This window comes from Geotrypetes seraphini, chromosome 5 (assembly GCF_902459505.1).
Source record: "Geotrypetes seraphini chromosome 5, aGeoSer1.1, whole genome shotgun sequence".
Lineage (NCBI taxonomy): Eukaryota > Metazoa > Chordata > Amphibia > Gymnophiona > Dermophiidae > Geotrypetes > Geotrypetes seraphini.
This window is the reverse complement of record NC_047088.1, coordinates 213931843-213952984: the sequence shown is the minus strand read 5'-3', so window position 1 is coordinate 213952984 and position 21142 is coordinate 213931843. Positions and strand designations below refer to the sequence as shown.

General features: G+C 46.3%; 1 protein-coding gene across 3 annotated transcripts in view; it reads right to left on the bottom strand.

Annotated features, from left to right (window-relative positions):
• LY75 (lymphocyte antigen 75) overlaps nucleotides 1-21142 on the bottom strand; it is a 187761-nt gene that overhangs the window by 116630 nt on the left and 49989 nt on the right. For all 3 annotated transcript variants that reach the window (XM_033944549.1, XM_033944550.1, XM_033944551.1), the window contains exons 12-13: nucleotides 20545-20744; nucleotides 12686-12828 (exon numbers count right to left, since the gene is read on the bottom strand). In XM_033944549.1, the coding sequence (XP_033800440.1) occupies nucleotides 12686-12828; nucleotides 20545-20744 (343 nt within the window). The remainder of the gene's footprint in view (nucleotides 1-12685; nucleotides 12829-20544; nucleotides 20745-21142) is intronic.

Genomic DNA, 21142 nt, shown 5'->3' with positions numbered 1-21142 from the left:
AATCGCTGCCTTCTTACATTTGCAAGCCATTTCCCTCATTTGCATGCACTGATCGGATCGGGCACGGATCGGGAAGAAGGTCAGGGTTAGGACACGATTGGTAAGGTTAGTGAACCTGGGCCTTAGGGCTAGATTCACTAAAAGATAGTGAGTCAATCGCTGTAGGCCGATTCCTGGCCAATTTTAAAACAGTGATTGATTCACTGATGATTTGAATGCAAATCATTTGCAAATCATTTGCATGCAAACTCCAACTCAAAAGCAATTGAGTCGGGGCAGAGCCCCTGACAGTAGTGACAGGAGAAGCAGATTCCTGTCACTGCTGTCAGGGCTTCTGCCAGCTTTTTAAAATTTTTTTTAATTGGGCAGATATTTTGCGTGTATTAAACGTGCAAAATAAGTGCTCGATTTAAAAAAAAATTTTTAATCCCCCCCAAAGTGCTTCCTCCCTTCCCGAACCCCCCAAAAATGCCCCCACACATACAAACACGGCCCTGCCATAGACAAAAAGGCAGGAGGGATGACAACTCCTTCCTGCCATCACAAACCCCCACACCGATGCCAGTCGTCGCTGCCATCGGGCCCAATGCAGCCCACCCCCTCCCCACATGTGCAAGAGTCTAAGGAAGTCTCTGATTGGCCAAAAACAATGGCCAACCAGGGACTTCCCTAGACTCCACCCTAAGGAAGTCCATGATTGGCTGAGGCGTCCCAGGCCCCTCCCAAGGGTCGTGGCCTAAGGCTGCAGTTCGGAGGAGGCCTGGAACATGAGGGACTGAGCACCCTTCCCAACTTTTTAAAGGTATGGTGAGGGGGGTGGCCGGGCTCGGTCAGGTTTGCAATGGCAGGAGGGGCCATATTCATTCGTGTGTGCGCACGCGGGGAGGGGTGGGTTGCGTCGGGCCCAATGGCAGTGGCGACGGGCATCGGTGATTTTGGTGCAGTGGGGGGTCTGCAGTGACAGGAGGGAGTTGGCATCCCTCCTGCCATATTCATTCACGTGCGGGGAGGGGGTGGGTGGACAGTTGCCGGCCAGATGGCAGCGGCAATGGGCATTTTTGGGGGTTTAGAGGGGGGGGGCACTGTCCGGTTCAAACCACAGGCTCGCAATTCGTTTTGCTGAATATATAAAAAAAGGAAAAATTCCTTTTTTATATATTCTGCTAAAAGCATTGCGAGCCCGTGGTTTTAAAGGGCAGGAAAGTCAGCAAGAATAGAAGTGACTAGTCTTCAGCATTTGCTTCTTTTCTGATCAGCAAGCCCAATCGGTGTTCCAGATATTGTTTAGTGAATCGCTGCCTTCCAAAATTTGCATGCCATTTCCCTCATTTGCATGCACGGATCTGATCGGGAGGAAGGTTAGTAAATCGGGTTGGGGAACAATCGGGTCGCAAAGTGGTCGGGGCACAATCGGTGTTCTTAGTGAATCTAGCCCTAAGAGGCTGGTGGAATGTATTTAGCATGCACAGATAAGGAAAAGGAAAAAAAAAAAAAAAAGAGTCCAAGTCACTGCTGCTTTATCTTAATGAGCTATATTTATTGTAACTCTTAATCAATGTGCTTGCAGTGAAAAGCCAACCGTTATTTCTCATTGTGGAACATCTTCCTCAGAGGGTTTTCTATCACTGTTCCCCTCTGCTTGTCTTTGTGTCTCTGGTTTCAGGTTCAAAGCCTTTAATCTACTTAGGCACTTGCTCAACAATTCAATCAGAAAAGACCCCCCCCCAAAAAAAACAAAAAAAAAACAAATAAAGATTTGCTCCACCAAAAATACAGGTTCACAAAACAAATCCATATATTTGTCTGGGCAGGAATGCACAGTCCGAAATCCTTCCGCCCTTCTTATGTTCTTGGAACAGGCCTCAATTCTCCAAAGTCTTTTAAGTTAGGCAGCGGCCTAACACAGGCCCTCATACAAAGGCCTTTAGAATTCAAATAAATGGTGAAAACTGCATTGCATATAATCTTCCACCATCATTTCACTATCAAGAAATAAACCTTACTAATACTACCTTTGAGCTTTCTCTGCACTGCTCAAAGGAGCAGGTTCTGCCTTCCAGAATTATTCTGATGTAACTATACCTGCCCAAGAATCCTTCAGGTTATAAACTAGAATCTCTTAACTGGTTTATATCAGATTACTCAGCTGAACCTTCTGGTCATATCACCCATCTTCAACACAGCTTTCAGACAGGATCCAGCTAGTTTCCATAAGCTGCTCTCAGAAAACTTTTATCTTCAGGAGGTACTGCCAGCCAGCCTTCCGGTTTCACTTTTAAACCTAACTCCCAACTTCTAGAAGTTTCTACGGTTGCAGCCCTTCCCCCTCAATCCTGGGTTTAAACTGCTACTTAACTGTAATACAGCAGAGCAACTAAATTAACCTTATTAGACCGTATTTTAGTCCAGCACCTTTCAATCCCTCAGCACACTTAAATTTTCATCATTGTCAGTAGTCCATAAGGTAAAATTATGGTCTTACCTGTTAATTTTCTTTCCTTTAGAAGCAGCAGATGAATCCAGACTAGTGGGTATAGCTCACATCGACCAGCAGGTGGAGATAGAGAACTGATTAACAGTTGGCCTTAAAGCCTGGTGTTCCGTCTGTTGCTTCAGTTATGCACTCTGCCCAAGCATCCCGCAAGGAGAATGAGCCGCAACAAAACTCCATTCCAGTAGAAAATGTGTCTTTCTCTTCTTAATCTGAGCACATGTATCTCTCTTGTACCTTCTTTTTTTTTTTTTTTTTTCAGTAATGAAATAATACACTTACCAACCATAGCCCCAACAAACCTAATCAAGTAAACACCCTACACACAACCAGTGCCTTTGGGGAGGGGCTCTGGATTCATCTGCTGCTTCTAAAGGAAAGAAAATTAACAGGTAAGACCATAATTTTACCTTCCATAGCAAAGCAGCAGATGAATCCAGACTAGTGGGATGTAGCAAAGCAAACTCAAACTGGGTGGGACGCCAATGCCGCCTCTGTCAGCACTGCCGCGCCAAAACTCGCCTCTGCACGGGCCGCCACATCTAAACGATAATGCTGTGAAAAAGTATTTGTCGACGACCAAGTGGCCGCTCGGCAAATTTCCTCTAAAGACATCCCCCCGGACTCCGCCCAAGAGGCCGCCAAAGCCCGAGTGGAATGAGCATGAAGGTGTTCCGGTACCTTCTTCCCGGACAACACATACGCCGAAGCAATAGCGTCCTTAACCCAACGCGCAATGGACGCTTTAGACGCGGCCCCCCCTTTGTTCTTACCCGCGAAAGCTACAAAGAGATGGTCCGACCGACGAAAATCATTCGTCACTTCCAAATAATGGAGAAGCATCCGGCGTACATCTAGCAGCCGTAAAGACCCAAAACGTTTCCCCCAATCCCCCCTCCGAAAGGAAGGCCGGAACAAACTCTGGTTCACATGAAAAGAAGAAATAACCTTCGGCAGGAAGGACGGCACCGTACGCACCGACACCCCCGTCTCCGAAAAACGCAAAAAGGGTTCTCTGCACGAAAGCGCCTGCAGCTCCGAGACTCGCCTTGCTGAAGCCATCGCCACCAAAAAAACTGTTTTCAGTGTGACATCTTTCAACGTGGCCGCTGATAGGGGCTCAAAAGGTGCCCCCTGCAACTTCCCCAGGACGAGTTTCAGATCCCATGCTGGACAAATACGCTTTACCGGCGGGCGGATATGGTTCACCCCCTTGAGGAAACGGACCACGTCCGGCTGCGACGCGAGAGCCGAGCGATCCACCCGGCCCCTGTAACAGGCAATGGCCGCCACCTGAACCCTTAAAGAGTTGTAGGCTAACCCCTTCTCCACGCCTTCCTGCAGGAAAGCCAGAATAGCCGGCAGAGAAGCCTTAAAGGGCGCCACTCCCTGGTGACCGCACCATGCCTCAAAAATCTTCCAGACTCTCGCATAGGAGGCTGACGTCGAAAGTCTTTTGGCTTTAAGCAGAGTGGCGATCACCCTCTCTGAATAGCCCTTCTTTTTTAGCCTCGACCGCTCAATAGCCAGGCCGTAAGACCAAAGCGGGCCGGGTCTTCTATCCATATGGGCCCCTGAGACAGTAAGTCCGGCGTTACCTGGAACGTCACCCGCTCGCCTACCGCAAGCTGAATCAGATCTGCGTACCACGGCCGACGTGGCCAATCCGGAGCCACCAGGATGACTCTGCCGCGAAAGCGAGAGATGCGCTGTAACACTCGCCCTATCATGGGCCACGGCGGGAACACATACAGAAGGGAATTCGGAGGCCATGGGAGAGCTAACGCGTCTACCCCTTCCGAACCCTCTGTCTTGCGTCTGCTGAAGAACCGAGGCACCTTCGCATTGCGGGACGAGGCCATGAGATCCATCTCCGGCAAGCCCCACCGACGGACTAGCTGGCTGAACGCTCGAGGAGACAACTCCCATTCTCCCGGATCCAGAAGATTTCTGCTGAGAAAGTCCGCTTGCACGTTTTCGTGACCTGCAATGTAAGCCGCCGACAGAAGCGGCACATGCCTCTCCGCCCATCGAAACAACTTTCTTGCCTCTTCTGCTAACTGCGGACTCCGGGTGCCCCCTTGGCGATTGACATAGGCGACCGCCGTGACACTGTCCGAAAAGACTCTGGTCAGCTTGTCCTGAAGTAGTGACTGAAAAGCTAGCAGCGCCAGCCTGACCGCCTTTAACTCCAACAAATTGATGGGCCACTGGGCCTCCTGGACGGACCACCTCCCCTGCACTGACGCCTGCAGGCATTGGGCCCCCCAACCCTGCAGACTGGCATCCGTGGTGACCACTATCCAGTCCGGCGTGGCCAACGGCATGCCCTTCCACAGATGCAACTCGTGGAGCCACCACTGCATGCTGTGAGCTGCTCGACGACTCCATGGGAGACGCACACTGTAGTTCAGAGAAGCTGGAGACCAGCGGGAGAGCAGAGACTGTTGCAAGGGCCTCATGTGGTTCCGCGCCCAGGGGACCACCTCCAGAGTCGCCACCATGGAACCCAGCACCTGTACATAATCCCACGCTCGCGGTCTGGCCGTACCGAGAAGTAGGCGAATTTGAGCCTGTAATTTCTCCCCCCGGTCTCGGGGTAGAAACACCTTCCCCAGAGCCGTGTCGAACTGCACCCCCAGATGCACCAACGACTGCGATGGGGACAGAAAACTTTTGGGAAAGTTGACAATCCACCCCAACGACTGTAGGAGAGAAATCACTCGCTGAGTAACCGCCGCACTCTCCTGTCTGGACGAGGCGCGGATTAACCAGTCGTCTAGGTAAGGGTGTACCCGAATCCCTTCCCTGCGGAGGAAGGCGGCTACCACCACCATGACCTTGGAAAAGGTGCGGGGTGCCGTTGCCAAGCCAAAGGGCATTGCCCGAAACTGATAATGCTGGCCCAGAATCGCAAACCGCAGATACCGCTGATGCGGAGGCCAGATTGGAATGTGGAGGTATGCCTCCTTGAGATCGAGGGACGTGAGGAACTCTCCCGGTCGCACAGCCGCAATAACCGAGCGCACTGTCTCCATCCGGAAATGGCGAACACTGAGAAATCTGTTGACTCTTTTGAGATCCAGCACCGGCCTGAAGGACCCCCCCTTCTTTGGCACAATGAAGTAAAGGGAATATATACCGGTGCCCACCTCTTCCGGGGGCACCGGCACCACTGCCCCTAGTTCGAGCAGCCCCTGCAGAGTCAACCGGACCGCGGCTCCCTTGGCCGCCCCATTGCACTGGGACACCAAGAAAGAATCTACGACGGGCGAGGCGAACTCTAACTTGTACCCTTCTTGGACAATGTCCAACACCCACTGATCTGACGTGATCGTGGCCCACTCCGCCCGGAACTCCGAAAGCCGGCCCCCTAAGGGAAAGGCGGAGGGAGCCACGCCCCCGTCATTGTGGAGTGCGAGAGGCTGGGGTACGTGTGGACTGCCCCGACGAGGGTCTCGTCGTACGAAAGGACCCCCTCTGCTGAAACCGTGGTCTCGAAGCAGAGGACGCACCAGCAGCCGATCTGAAGAAAGGCTTACCAGCCCTGGATCTCCGCACATCCCTGAAGCGCGGTCTCGACGCCGAGGGCCGTACCGGGGGCCTAGCCCTGTCCTCCGGCAAACGCTGAGTTTTGGTATCCCCAAAATCTTTCACCAGTTTATCTAAATCATCTCCAAACAAGAAACCCCCTTTAAAAGGGAGCCGTACCAGCCGAAGCTTAGAAGCAGCATCGGCCGCCCAATGCCGTAGCCATAGGGATCTGCGAGATACCACTGAAAGAGACATCTGCTTCGCCGACGCCCTAACAATGTCATATAAAGAGTCTGCCAAATAAGCCAAGCCGGACTCCAAATCTGCCAGCTCCGCCTGGACAGGACCACCAGACTCCGTTAAATTATCTGACACCACTTGCGACCACTGCAGACAAGCTCGTGCCGCATAAGAACTGCATATGGCGGCCTGCAAGGTCAGTGCCGCGACCTCAAAGGACATTTTTAAGGAAGATTCAATCTTCCTATCCTGCGCATCCTTCAACGTCACTCCCCCCTCCACCGGTAAGGTAGTCCGTTTGGTTACCGCGGCCACCAAAGCATCCACCCGGGGCAATCTAAACTTATCCAGTTCAGCCGGGTCAACCGGATACAAAAGCCGCATGGCTTTTGCCACCCTTAAACTGGCTTCCGGCGTATCCCATTGTGCCGAGATCAGCTCCTGCATGGCTTCATGCACCGGAAAAGACTTCGGAGGTCTCCGTGTGCCTGCCATCAGGGGATTACCTGCTACGACCGTATCAGTCTGAGAAATATTCAGCCCCTGTAAAGCCTTTGAAATCAAGGAAGACAATTCTTCCCTATGAAATAACCTAAGCGCGGCCGGGTCATCCCCTTCTTGACCCGGGAGATCCCCTGCATCCCAATCCAGGACCTCCCCCTCCTCCAACGAGTCTGGAAGAGAAAAAGGGGATCTAGGCAGAATATCCTCGGCCTCCACGGCCACGAGCCTGCGCTTCTTTGCGCCCAGCGCCCTTGCCGGCGACCCCACCGTGCCCTCAGCAGGTTTGCCTGTCTCCTCAGGCACCACCGCCGACGTTGAGGGCCCCGGAAGGGACACCTCGATCACTGGCATCGGCGGGGCAGGCTGCGCCCCCTGTAACAAAAATGCCCTGTGCATCAACATTACAAATTCCGGCGAAAAAGAACCCTACTGAAGGGCCGCTGAAACGCCCTGCTCCGGGCCGGGGAGCGGGGCCGCGACTTCCGCCATTGCTCCCGCCTCCCCCACCGCCGCTGAACTCCCCCCTGCTCCGGAAGAGCCTCGCCGCTCTGACTCACCTTTGCGAGCCGGGGAAGTGTCCCGTGCCTCTGTGACCCGGGAAATCGCTATTTCACAAGCCTGCAACAAAGCCCCTTCAGCCAGAGCCAGCTCACACTCGGCCGAGCACAGGCCCGACGGTGTCCTGCGCGCTCCACAGCGCGAACACCTCTGACCGGCCTCCGTTGCCATGCCGCGTTTTCAGCGCGGCTGCTCTTTTTTTTTTTTTTTTTTTTCACACGCGGCAAACGCCGCCGACTCCCGACTCCGCCCCCAACCGCCCCTACAGTCGGGACCGCGACACCCAAGCCCCGAGGCAGGGAAAACACTCACCCCTCTGCTCCCGCGATCCGAGACGCCAGGACACAGCTGGTAAGTGTACTGCCAGCAAAGCACAGATGGCCAAGCTCAGCCAGAAACAGGAAGTCGATTCTTTTTTTTTTTTTTTTTTTTTTACTGGAATGGAGAAGAAAGAAGACTCCTGCAGGACAAACACAACCCTCAATCACCCGGAGGGGAGGGTGGAGTAGGGACCTGGGGGGGCCCAGGTGTAACTCCTAAAGCCGGCACCACTCAGCCAGGCACCCCTATCCTACTGAAGAGACAGAGTCTCAACAGAGGAAGTCCACCGAACACCAATATCTCCGTCAGCATCAGAATCCAAGAGCTAGAGGGCTAGCTCAGTCCCTGCTGGGAGATAGAGCAAAACTGAAGCAACAGACGGAACACCAGGCTTTAAGGCCAACTGTTAATCAGTTCTCTATCTCCACCTGCTGGTCGATGTGAGCTATACCCACTAGTCTGGATTCATCTGCTGCTTTGCTATGGAAACTCATTTTCAGATTCTATTTCTGCTTGCTCAAGTTCATTCTGATTTATTGTCTCTGGGTAAATAATTTCAGGTTCAGTTGGGTACCTGAGTTGTGGAATCCCTTTGTCCTCCTGTCTGACCTGAGTCCAGCGTGGCTTGGGTTGTGGCTGCTTTACCTGGAAACTTCTGCTGCAACTGCTTCTTTGGCTGTGATTCCTCCTCCAACTCCCCCTTTCTGGCTTGCACTGCTGGGATACTTATGGCAGCATTAAGTGTATGTCTGTTTCTAATTGGTGCAGTGCAAGGAGGTGTGTCTATCTGACTTCTCTGGGTTTTCTGCCTGAGATTTGTATTTAACTTTGGGACACTATGTTCTGGCTTTACTTCTCTTTTCTGACACAAACTTGGTTGTTTAGCCTTCCCCTCTTGTTGTGTCTCTTTGGGAAAATATAAATAGGAAGTGCCAGTTTCTAGATTCTTATTTGGCAAATGTCTAGGCTTGGCAATAGATGGAGAACAGCTAGCATTTGGCACTTCTGAATGAAAATCAGAGTTCACAGGGGCTTCCCTGTGACAGTATGCAGAGTGGAGCATATCGCTGCCCTACAAATCTCCCCGGGCAAAAATCACCCAAGCTTCTGCCCATGAAGCAGCCATGCTTCTTGTGAAATGTGCTTTTAAAGAGACCAGCGATTGCTTGCCACAGGATATATATGCTGATGAGATGGCCATCCGCATCCATCTTGAGATGGTAGCCTTAAGGCGCCAGTCTACCACGTCTAGCCTGACTGATAAGCACAAATAGATGGTTCGGCAGTCGGAACTCATTGGTGATCTCCAGATAATGTAGAAAGACTCTCCTCACACCCAGCTTTCTCAGAATCCAATCCTTTTTCTTTGACCCTGTGGTCTGGAACACTGGCAATCTTACCTTTGGACATGAAATGCCGAAACGACTTTTGGCAAAAAGGACGCAAGGAAACTTCCGCCTCCGTGATCTTGAGGAAGAGCTCCTTGCATGACAGAGCCTGAAGCTCTGAGTCTTGTCTCACTGATGTAATAGCCATGAGGAAAACGGTTTTGATGGTAAGATCCAACAAGGATGCCTCCTAAATAGGCTGATAAGAAGCTTGACTGAGGCCATGTAAAATGATGTTAAGGTTCCATGACAGAAACAGTCGTCTTATTGGTGGTCTGAGCCTTAGTGCCTCCTTTAGGAATCTGGCTATGCCTGGATGAGAAGCCAGGGAGCTTTGTGTCCACGGGCTCTGAAACATGAGAGGCCTGCAACTTGGACCCTGATTAATGTCACTGCAAGACCTTTGTCGAGACCTACTTGGAGGAAAGCTAGCACCACCACGATTGGGGCACTAAACGGCTCCACATTCTCTTTCATGCACCATTGTTGAAACCTCTCCCATGCCTTATCGTAAGCAGAGACCATTTTCTACTACTACTACTACTACTACTACTACTACTTGTCATTTGTATAGTGTTGAAAACATACACAGTACTGTACAATCAACACCCAATAGATAATTCCTGCTCAGAAGAGCTTACAATCTAATTGGACAGACAGACAAGACATATAGGGGATAGGGAGTTTCTTGCAGAGAGAATGATAGGATGGATAAAGGTATTTTATGGTGAGTGGGAGTTAGAAATTGAAGGCAGCATCGAAAAAGTAGGCCTTTAGATTGGATTTGAATACTATCAGAGACAGCGCCTGATGTAATGATTCAGGCTATTTGTTCCATGCATATGGCGTAGCAAGACAGAAGGGATGGAGTCTGGAAGTAGCAATGGAGGAGAAGGGTAAAGATAAGAGGGACTTGCCCGATGAACGGAGTTCATGGAGGAGCATAGGAGGAAAGAAGTGTGGAGAGATATTGAGGGACTGCAGAGTGAGTGCACTTGTAGGTCAGTAAAAGGAGTTTGAACTGTATTCGGAAATGGATGTCATAGGCTTCTTGGCTCTGAGGATAGTAGCAATGATTATCTCTGAGTATCCTTTGCGTTTTAATACTGCAAGCTTAATAGCCATACCGCAAGACCAAAGCAATCCAGATCTGACTACTGGACCCTGAGTTAGAAGATCAGGCTGTACCTGCAGTCTAAGACCCTGGGTCCCTCTGAAGACGCATTAAGTTGGCCTGCATGGCCAATTCTGTGCTATGAAGACCACTTTCCCTATGAAGTATTTGCCCTATCATGGGCCATGGCGGAAACACATACAAGAGCTCGTTCTTTGGCCACGGTTGGACTAGAGCATCCAGAGCTTCACTTCCGGGCTCAGATCATTGACTGAAGAACCAGTCTGCCTTCTTATTCCTCATCATAGCCATCAGATCGAAAGCTGGCCAACCCCACTGAAGAACAATGGACTGGAACGCTGCTATAGGTAACATCCATTTTCTGGTCTGAAGCTGAGACCAATGCTGTGTGTTGAGCCGGAGTGGGGCCTTGCGCATTTGCACATGACCAAGGCCTGCTGGTTCCGATCCTCTCCAAGAATCTCGGAAAGGAGCCAGCAGAGGCCTTGAGCATGTGCAGATGAGCAAGGCCCCACTCTGGCTCAACACACAGCATTGGCCTCAGCTTCAGACCAGAAAAGAACTGTGCCAGTAAGAACAATGCCAGTCAGCTGGGGGGGAAGGACAGATGTGCTGATCATCGGGTGGGGAGGTGGTAGTACTGAAGTGGCCATCGGGTAAGAGTAAAAACAAGCCCATTGCTACAAATTTTCTTAGCAAGTTAAAGGATTCATTTAAAAAAAAGGAAGGGAAGGGTATCTTGAAGCGCTGTGTAGGCCTTGAATTGAGGAAGGCATGAGACCTTAATATTAGACACTAGTCCGTTAAGGGTTCTCTCCATGGATAGCCTTGTAAACCATACAAGCTATCTTGTAGTAAATTCTTTTTTTTCCCCTGGTAATCAATGTAGTTTTTTCAGCAATGGACTAACCCTCTCAAACCAGCTTGAGCAAAAAATTAGCCTGGCTGCTATGTTTTGTAGCAATTGCAATCGTTTCAGTTCCTTCTCTGTAATTCCATAGTAGAAGGAGTTGCAAAAATCTAGGTATGGCCACCTGTCTAAAGCTATCTTGGTTCAGAACTGGTCTGATTATTCTCAGTTGCCTTATTTTGAAAAAGAACTTCTTTACCAAGGATGTAATCTAGTCTTTGAATGTTAAAGAGGAATCTAGTTTAACTCCTAGCACCTTGGAGAATTGCTCTATATTAAGCTTCTCGCCTGTGGACAGCTCCAGCTCCTTGCAAGGTAGTGAGTTGTAGTTTCCAAACCAGAACACAGTCTTTTGCTTGTTGATTTTAAGAAAGTTTATCCAAGCCCATGTACTAAAGAGTGTTAATAATTACTTTCAGGAGGTGTATTGTGTTAAATGATTCACTGGCTGGATAGAGTAGAAAGATATTGTCTGCATAGGAGAGGAGGTGAATGTGCAGGAAGGAGAGACTTCTACCCACTGCTCTTAGGTAGGCATTGAAGAGAGATGATAGTGAGAAGCCCTGTGGAATTCCACAGAAGGTTTTCCAGTTCTGGGATGTTTTGCCATCTTTCCACACTTCATATGACCTGTTTCTTAAGAACTGTGAGAATCAGCTAAGAACTGTACGAATCAGCTAAGAACTGTACCATGCATGCCCTGTTCATTTAGCCTCAGAAGCAGGAGTGAGTGGCCCACCGCATCAAATGCAGCCGAGATGTCAAATTGGAGTAAGACGGATTGCTTGCCTTTGCTCAGGTAAGATTTTGCTTTCAAGGTTAGTTCCAGTAGTAAGGATTCTGTGCTGTGCATAGCTCTGAAGCCATATTGTGAGCTGTGGAAACCATCTACTAGTTGGCTCTTTCAAAAATTCACTTTATAGCCCAGGTTCTGCAAGACCTGGACCACTGCTTGTTCCCCTTGGAGCTTTGATCCAGTCGTCCAGGTCGGATGAGAAGTCAGACTGATACTCAACCCCTGTGTAAACAAGCACGCAAAGGAAGAGGGGCAAAAATATAGTCATCACCCTGAAAAGCCCCATTGAGCCCCCTGCGGATGTCTACCAATCTGTGCTCATGCTCCTGCGATTCAGTAGGCAAGCTAAGCTACTAGGGATACGGATCCTGAGCTCCACAAAGTTTTCTGTAGGCTGGCCAAACAGGTCCCCAAGGGATTAACATACCAGCTGCAGACCCAAGTCCACTTCTTCTCCATGCAGGCAGAGCATTCAATTTTTCTGCAACCCCCCCCCCCCCCAAATAACAAAAAAATATACATTACAAATTAGAAAGACACCTTCTGGTTTGCATGCAAAAAAGAAAAACTGAAGTGGGCAGCAGAGCCCTCGGGAGGAGTTGAAAACCTAGAATGGATTCCTTCTGCACGGCTCATGAGCACGGGGAGAATACCCTCCTGTCCAGAATGACACACCTATTGCACTAGAATATACTGTATGTTACACCTTAGTGAAATGCACTTGCTTTTGTTGTGTGATCATCTGAATAACTCAAATACATAGAACAATAGCTGCTTCAAACAAAACTATGAGATATGCAGATGCTACCTGATCAGACCCCTTAACAGAGAATATATCATTTCCATTTCGGTAGAGCTAGTAAAGCTGGGAAGATGGGCTCCAAGTGCCTCACAGAATCTTTCAGCCTGTTCCCATGTTCTGTTTCGCAGCAATCTTTCATAATGGAAAACCTTTTTTTGTTCAGGTAAAACAAAGAAGAAAAAAAACTGGTTATAATTTAACACAAAAAGATTTCTGGAGACACATACAGAAATCTACTACACTATGGGCCTCTTTTACAAAGCCGCACCGTCTATTCTCCTGCAGTAACTGCACTTAAGTCCATAGGAACTGAATGGGCTTCGGTGCATTTGCTGCAAGAGAATTGCTACCACAGCTTTGTAAAAGGAGCTCTATAAGCACATAAAAGCAGAGACAGGTGATCTGAATCCATTAGAGCTATCAAGAAAGGACTTGCAGATGTATTTCTATATTTAGAGCATTTGCTCTGTCCATACATTAGGGCAGGGATCTCAAAGTCCACCCTTGAGGACCGCAATCCAGTCGGGTTTTCAGGATTTCCCCAATGAATATGCCTGAGATCTATGTGCATGCACTGCTTTCAATGCATATTCATTGAGGAAATCCTAAAAACCCGACTGAATTGCGGCCCTCGAGGTGAGACTTTGAGATCCCTGATCTACACCCTCCGAGCTGTCAAAGACCTCCCCAGTCCATCCTCCCCCAAAACGGCCCTATACAGACACAGACCGTGCAAGTCTGCCCAGCACTGGCCTTAGTAGTTCACTATTTCCTATTATTTTCTGATTCTAGCTCAAGGGCTGCAATCCAATCGGGTTTTCAGGATTTCCCCAATGAATATGCATGAGATCTATTTGCATGCACTGCTTTCAATGCATATTCATTGGGGAAATCTTGAAAACCCAACTGGATTGCGGCCCTCAAGGAGGGACTTTGAGATCCCTGCATTAGGGCATCTATTTTGCTAATTGCCCAAAACTTGGAAATAGTTACATATCTGCAGATACACTTCTTATATTTCACAACAAAATTAATTTGGGCTAACTCAAGGGTATGCAAGGTTCTCATCCTGCAAAAATTTCCTTCTGTGCTTTTTTGAAGCTCTCTGAATTTCATGATAAGAAGTCCTATGAGTTTTGTTCTTCTGTAGCAACTTGCTTATATTGCTGATTCAGTGTATACAGATTGTTCTCAAGAACACTCAAAATAGGTATTCTAAAAATGCACAAAATGCAACAAATTGTGAAGTCCCTAAGCGTCATTCCATGTCAAATGTATCAATTTTGATAATCGTCCACGCTCAACCTCCTCCAAATTGCATAAAAATGTGTGTGGATCTTCACTACGATCTCAAACTAAATCATGCAAAACTTTTTGGATGGATCTTTATTGGTTCGAGGCTTACAGGCAGCTGAATGGAGGTCACTTTCACAGTGCGCATAACACAAAACAGACACTTTGTCCATGTGCTGCAGCCCAATAAAACCTGACAGGGGACTTAATTTTTTTGGATTAAAACAACCCTTGGTACTAAGTTCCTGTGCAAAATTTTTAACCTAACATGAACTTACATCCCTTTTATGGGCCAGCAAATTATATGAAAAAATGTTACAATAAGAAATATAAGGCCTACTTTGACTCCTCATTGCTCCTGACCTATACTTTGATTCAGGCCATAAGTGGATCAGTAGTCATGATTCATGACGTACACCTAAGATGTGCACTAGGAACTTTGCAGCCAACTAGAAGCAAAGATAATGACATAAAGACATGATGTCACTTTTTCATGCAAATTTTCACCATTTTTTGGGTGCAAATCTCTTTATTGTGTAGTTCTTAATTTTTTTCTTTTTTATGTTATTTGAAAGAGCATCATTTCTGCTGCAAAAGCCATTCTTTATCTACAGAAAACAAATTATTGAACATATTAATTCAACTAGCAATAAGAACGATACTACAGCAATGGAAAGATACCTCAGTTGTCAACAACAACGTTGTGGAATACTGTATGTACCACAGCTAAATATGAAAGAATGGCAGTTATATAAAGAATATATCTTTACTCGCATTTGAAAAGACTTGGAAACCACTAATTGATATCACTACAATGCCATTCTATTTTCTGAATCTATTCTATTACATTCATAGCATATCCATACTTCATTTATTAATGTTACTCTTGTGTTATCATTAATGTTATTAATGTTGTATATGTTTTTTTCCTTCCTGTAATACATCATTGCAATAAACCAATAAAAACTTTGAACTTAAAAGCTTATGAAACTTCTTTGCTCAGACGTATTTTCATAAATTAGTCAAAGTTGTTGCAAAACCGTGGTATGTTAATTACCTTGCATTGGTCAGTGGTGGCTAAGCCACTGCCAATTCAGTAAAACTGGCAACCCCATCACCTAGGTGCCACTCCCGATAGCCAGGCAAGGTATAAGACACAGGTTGTCAAGCTTTATATAAGCACAAAAAAGGCATAGCATAACAGAATTGCTTAAACTGCAGATTTTACAAAAAATTCACTTAGGGCCATATTCTATAAATGACATGCAAAATGTAGATGCCGAATAAGGTGCTGGTCAGCACGATTCAAGAATAGGCACACTTAAATCGTGCTGGCTGGCACATAAAGCACTCTAGGATGCCAAAGTAACATATGCAACACTAGGCATTCTTAACTAGATAGCTTTTCCTTTAGTACGAAGTTTGGAGAATTGCCAGATACGGGCCCCTTTATAGGCACTCTATGACATCAGCGCGTACCAACATCATGATGTTATCAGCACAGAAACATATCTTAGAGGATGGCTGCAGGGAAGAGACAGACCAATTTTGGGTTTGCAGACTGATAGCCAGGCTATTTCTCCAACAAGAAGATTGTGCCTGGGGTGGTCTGCTTCCCTTACTACGCCACTGACCATAGGGGTTATCCATCTGTGCTCGCAAGCATACTGCAGAAGATGTCAATAACAACTTTTCAACTCCTCCTCCTTCTCCATGGTCTCTGCTGCCCCCTTGAGTTTGTACCTAAGTTGGTGACAGCCCTACAGAAGAAGAGATGAGATAGAGGAGTTTGGGATAGAGGAGTTTGTCTGATCTGCTTGGATGAATGTAAAACAATCACTGAAGAAACAGTAATGTAGTTAAAACATTAACAAGCCATTAACAATTTAAACAAGAAACAACAGCCTGAACTCATCCTTTCCTCCCTTATAATCCTAAACACAGACTCTTTCTAATCCAATAGTCTTACTGACAGTGAAATCTTAGCTATGGAGCTGACCATTAAGCTTCAGTCAGAGAACAGACACATCAGATAAATTGCTGGGGATTCAGCATACCAACACTATCTACAAGAAAAGATATCAAGGTAAGAACCTAATCACTTTTTCCAGTGCAATAGGGATGGTATGCTACAGCCCCAGCAACCTGGGGTTGTAGGTTCAAATCTCGCACTGCTCCTTGTGACCCTGGGCAAGTCACTTGATTCAATAACAAAAATACTCACTGCACTCATAATCTTTGTATATTTATATCATGTTGTAGCTTAAACATAGGTATAACAGTGCATTACTGTATTGGAAGGAAAACTTCAGGCCCCTTTTTGCCGCTAGCAATTTCTATTTAGCTTGCAAACCATAATGGGACTAACATCATTGATTTTAAACCTCTCCATACAATTTCAATTTATAACTCTTAACTTCTAAATTCTTCAAAACATATGCAATTTTGATACTTAGCTTTAGCTTTCGTACTGGACTTTTGCCCTTATTTATAAAGTTAGTGCTTTTTAGTCAGCATTTTTTCACAACAGAACATATTTGTTGGTAAAAGGTCAGTTTATCATTGATTATAACACCAAGGGCTCCTTTTACTAAGCTGTGATAGCGGTTTTGTGCACGCTTAGTGCACACAGAATTGCCACGCGCACTAGATGCTAACACCAGCATTGAGCTGGCGTTAGTTCTAGCCACATAGCGCGGGTTTAGCGTGCACTAAAATTCTGCACGTGCTAAAAACGCTATCGCAGCTTAGTAAAAGGAGCCCAAAGTACCTTGATGGTATCAACCATCAAAACTGGGGTATCTCTACGATATACTGGCGCTATCAATTCTTCATTTTGATTACAGGCAAATAAAAGAGAGTTTCTGTCTGGAACCTTGAAAGGCTCTCTGGGAAGAGGGTCCTGTTGAGGACTGGTGAGAGCACATGACTCATGAAAGGACCTCCGGCTCTGGCCTGACTTGCAAATACTTTTGAGCATCTCGTCAATGGTTGACAAAGTGACTTGTGAATAAATGTACTGTCTGCTTGATGAAGTTGTTGTGGGTTCATCAAGGGTAGCAACAACATGCTTTTCTGGAATCCAACGTGCATCTCTACAGGTTGGCCAATAAAATGATCTGGCAAGACCTTGGGGGTGCAAAATGTTGATCAAAATATCACATCTCTCAACTGAGATCTTATATATGTGGCCAATCCACCAAGAACTGTCATAGTTACAAGCTAAATACTGGTGCCAAAAAAGTTCCATTCAGCTGTGACATGAAAATCTTTATTATGATTGCAAAGACTAATGAATTTTTTTGTATCAAGCAGCAGAACCATTGCTAAAGTAGTAATATGCTGTGTAAAAGATAAAATGTATTTCAAATGCTCAATGAGCTTTCTCAAAAACATGTACACAGCTATCATGTCGCACAAGAAGCCACTGATCATGCATGTACAGAGACCATGCATATCAGGGCTGCAGTCAACCACAAACGGGTGGAGTGTTGCCTATTTTCCCAATGAAACCCAAAGGAATAATTCTCAGTAAGTCCATTAAAATGATGACATGGCCCGCCATAAGATTTCATTTCCTTAAGATAAGCACTTTAGTGTGGGAGATGAAATGGTGGCTGGCCAGGATAGAAATTCTGCCAACTTATTCTGAAGTAAAATCATCTAAGGATAATTGCTGAGTTTCTAAGGTATCCTGATCTATGTGAATCCATTGCTTAAATGCAATATCATCAGGGTCACTTTCTTTAAAATAAATCAACAAGATATTCCTCCAGAGAAATCCTCCCAGGGGATTTTTCATACCACGGAAACATGCAATCTTTTCAGTTAATACCACAAACAGTTTTGCTCAAAAACATATTGTAGTCATCTGTAAGTGAAATAGAAGAAAGCATAAGTTTCACATTTTGATGAACTGTACAGACACAGACTGAATGTATTCCTGATAAACTGACTGTAACACACCATTTTGGCCTAAGCTCACAGAATTTTGAGAACCCAATTTCAGATCCATTTGTTTCTCGATAAATAGTGTAAAGTGCCTTCAGGTGACACAATAACAATCTTTTCTGCTTTTCACCATTAATCCTCACAGAAACAATCTTTTTTGCCTGGTCATATCCTAGAAACTTCATCATCTTTGTAAAAATCTAGGACTTTTTGCTTAACTTACTGAGCAAGAATTTTCCCTTGTTTTGGTGTTGGAATGGCAAGAATACCGTCCTGTTTCAGCTTCATGGATCTTTTTACCATGATGCTTGAGACACTAAGGGCTCCTTTTACTAAGCTGCGGTAGCGTTTTTAGCACATGCTGCAGATTAGTACACGCTAACGCCCGCGCTACACAGAAAAACTAACGCCAGCTCAATGGAGGCGTTAGCTTCTAGCGCGTGCGCCAAAACCGCTAGCGCAGCTTAGTAAAAGGAGCCCTAAATTCTTGTGCAGTTTTCTAATATGACATCATAGTTTCTTGTGAAGGAGATACTTTTGCATGTCTAGGCTTGCATGCAGTAAGTAACACAGCATAAAGTAACGCCCATTTTGAGGGATCATTTATAAAAGTACAGTGGTGCCTCGCATAACGGCCGCCTCGCACAGCGGACGCTGCGCACAACGAACTTTATGTCGTGATCCGTATAACGTACTTCGTTTCACACAACGAAGTCGCCCGAGCTGCATACTTCCGGGGTTCCTGCGGGGTTGGATCGCAGCGGGGTTGGTCTCCTTCTCCTTACCTGCGGGGTAGTCTCCTTCTCCTTACCTGCCCTGTCGCAGCCGCACACAGCCGAACGGAAATCTTCCCAATGTCAGCGCTGACGTCGGAGGGAGGGCTTAAGCAAAGCCCTCCCTTCCTCCGACGTCAGCGCTGACATCAGGAAGACTTCCGGTCGGCTGTGTGCGGCTGCGGCAGGGCAGGTAGGAAGAAGGCAATGGCGAACGAAAGAGGGGGGAGGGGGCGGTCCGCCCCGAAGAATGTGCACAGCTGGTCAGGTCCCCCGATCGACCGACAACAGGCCCGGCCGACAAACCTCCCTGCCCTGTAGCCGCGAATCTAAATTACCTCTTACAGCAGCTTCAATAATCCAGCTGCTGTAAGAAGGTAATTTAGATTCGCGGCTACAGGACAGGGAGATTTGTCCGACCGGGCCTGTTCTGTTGTCGGTCGGGTGCAAAAGCGCCACAAAGGTGGAGGCAGGGAGGGAGGAAAGGTGGAGTGGAGAAGAAAAGACGCTTAAGGGGGGAGAAGGCCGCTGAAAGCACATGTTGGAGCAGGGGATGAGAGGGAGGGAGAGAAGGGGAAATATTGGACAAGGGCAGAAGGGATGCTAAATCATAGGGTGACAGGCAGAGAGAACAACAGGAAAAAGAGTGGAAGCAATCTTGAACCCTGAGGGTGAGGGCAGAGAGAGGTGGTGAGATGATTGATCATGGGGAGAGGGACAAAAGGGAATAGAGATGGGATAGGAAGATAGTGGAAGTAAAAGGACAGGGAGATGTATGTTTTTAGATGTATCTAAATAAAAATAATAACAAAAAATTTATCTTTTTTATGTCATCTTAGCATATTTTATGCTGCAGAACGAATTATTTTTTTTTACATGTATTCCTATGGGAAAACGCGTTTCACATAACGAACGTTTCACATAACAAACTTGCTCCTGGAACCAATTAAGTTCGTTGTGTGAGGCACCACTGTACATGGCAAAGCAAGATGCGTCATAAAAACATAGTAAGCACAAGCTTAGCTACATTATAAAATGCCACATCTCTTGCGCATCCGAGTATTACACAATAGGATGCCAAAGATAGCTATGTATAACACAGTATATCTGCACATGCAAATGATGCATGTTATTGGGACCTTAATTCTGACCAAAGCAAGGATGGGTCCAAGATGAAAAAGGGTGGCTTTTGCAACAAAAATGATGCTCTTTCAAATTACATTAAAAAGAAGAAAATTAAAAGCTACACAATAGAGATATTTGCACCCCAAAAAATGGTGAAAATTTGCATGAAAAAGTGACATCGCATCTTTATGTCATTATATCTCTGCTTCCAATTGGCTGCAAAGCCTCCTAGTACAAATTCTAGACGTACATCATGGGCCATGACTACTGGTCCAGTTATGGCCTGAATCAAAGTATAGGTCAGGAGCAACGAGGAGTCAAAGTGGATCTTAAATTTCTTATTGTAATATTTTTCATATAGTTTGCTGGCCCATAAAAGGGGAGGCAAGCTCATGTTAGGTTCCGAACTTTGCACGGGAACTTAGTACCAAGGGTTGTACTAATCCAAAAAAAATTCAGTCCCTGGCAGGTGTTGGGTTGCAGCACTAGGATAAAGTGTCTGTTTTGTTTTATGTGGAGTTTTATGTAACCTCCATTCAGCTGCCTGTTAAATCTCAAATTCTCTTGATATGGAATAACCTGCCTGGTCCACTTGATATGGAATGACCCCTTAGGACAGCTCTGAGGAGGCCTAACCCTAGACAGAGAATAATGGTTTAACATCATGCCATTATTTTAACAGCCACAAATAGTTGAACAAGTGACAAAAAAGATCACTGTTACCTTGTAGCAGTAAAGGCCATCTGATCCAGGTAACCATCCTTCTTCACAGAGGTATTTAGGTTTGGGAGATGGCGCTTCTTTTTGAACAGATCCAATACTTATTTTGTGGATAGTAAAAGCTTTAAAACTTTTACAATTTTTAACCTCCCATTTTCCAAGAAAGTTTCCACTTGCCATTGCAACACAGCCCCCAGGAAATGCTAAAATTTTGAACCAAAAAAAATAAAATTATTATTTTTTGTTCCCCCCTCTGAGTTTTCTTTTTATCATTTTCCTCATTTTATCAGTCATATTGGATTTCTTGTGTGTACTTGCTCCAGATATTAACTTGAATTTGATCGTTATGATCATTGTTATCAAGTGGTCCCAGCACCATAGGGAAAATACTTGAGTACCTGATTGTAAAACTGCTTAGATAATCTTGATAGGTGGTATATATATATTTTTTTTAAAACCCTATTAAAATCTAAATCTAAACCTAATAACCTCCTGCACTAGATCACATGGACCACCAAGGCCTAGTTACTCCATAAAGCAGCCCTTGATTTCATCTAGACACTTCACCTCCCTACCATGTCCTGATGTTATATTTATCCAG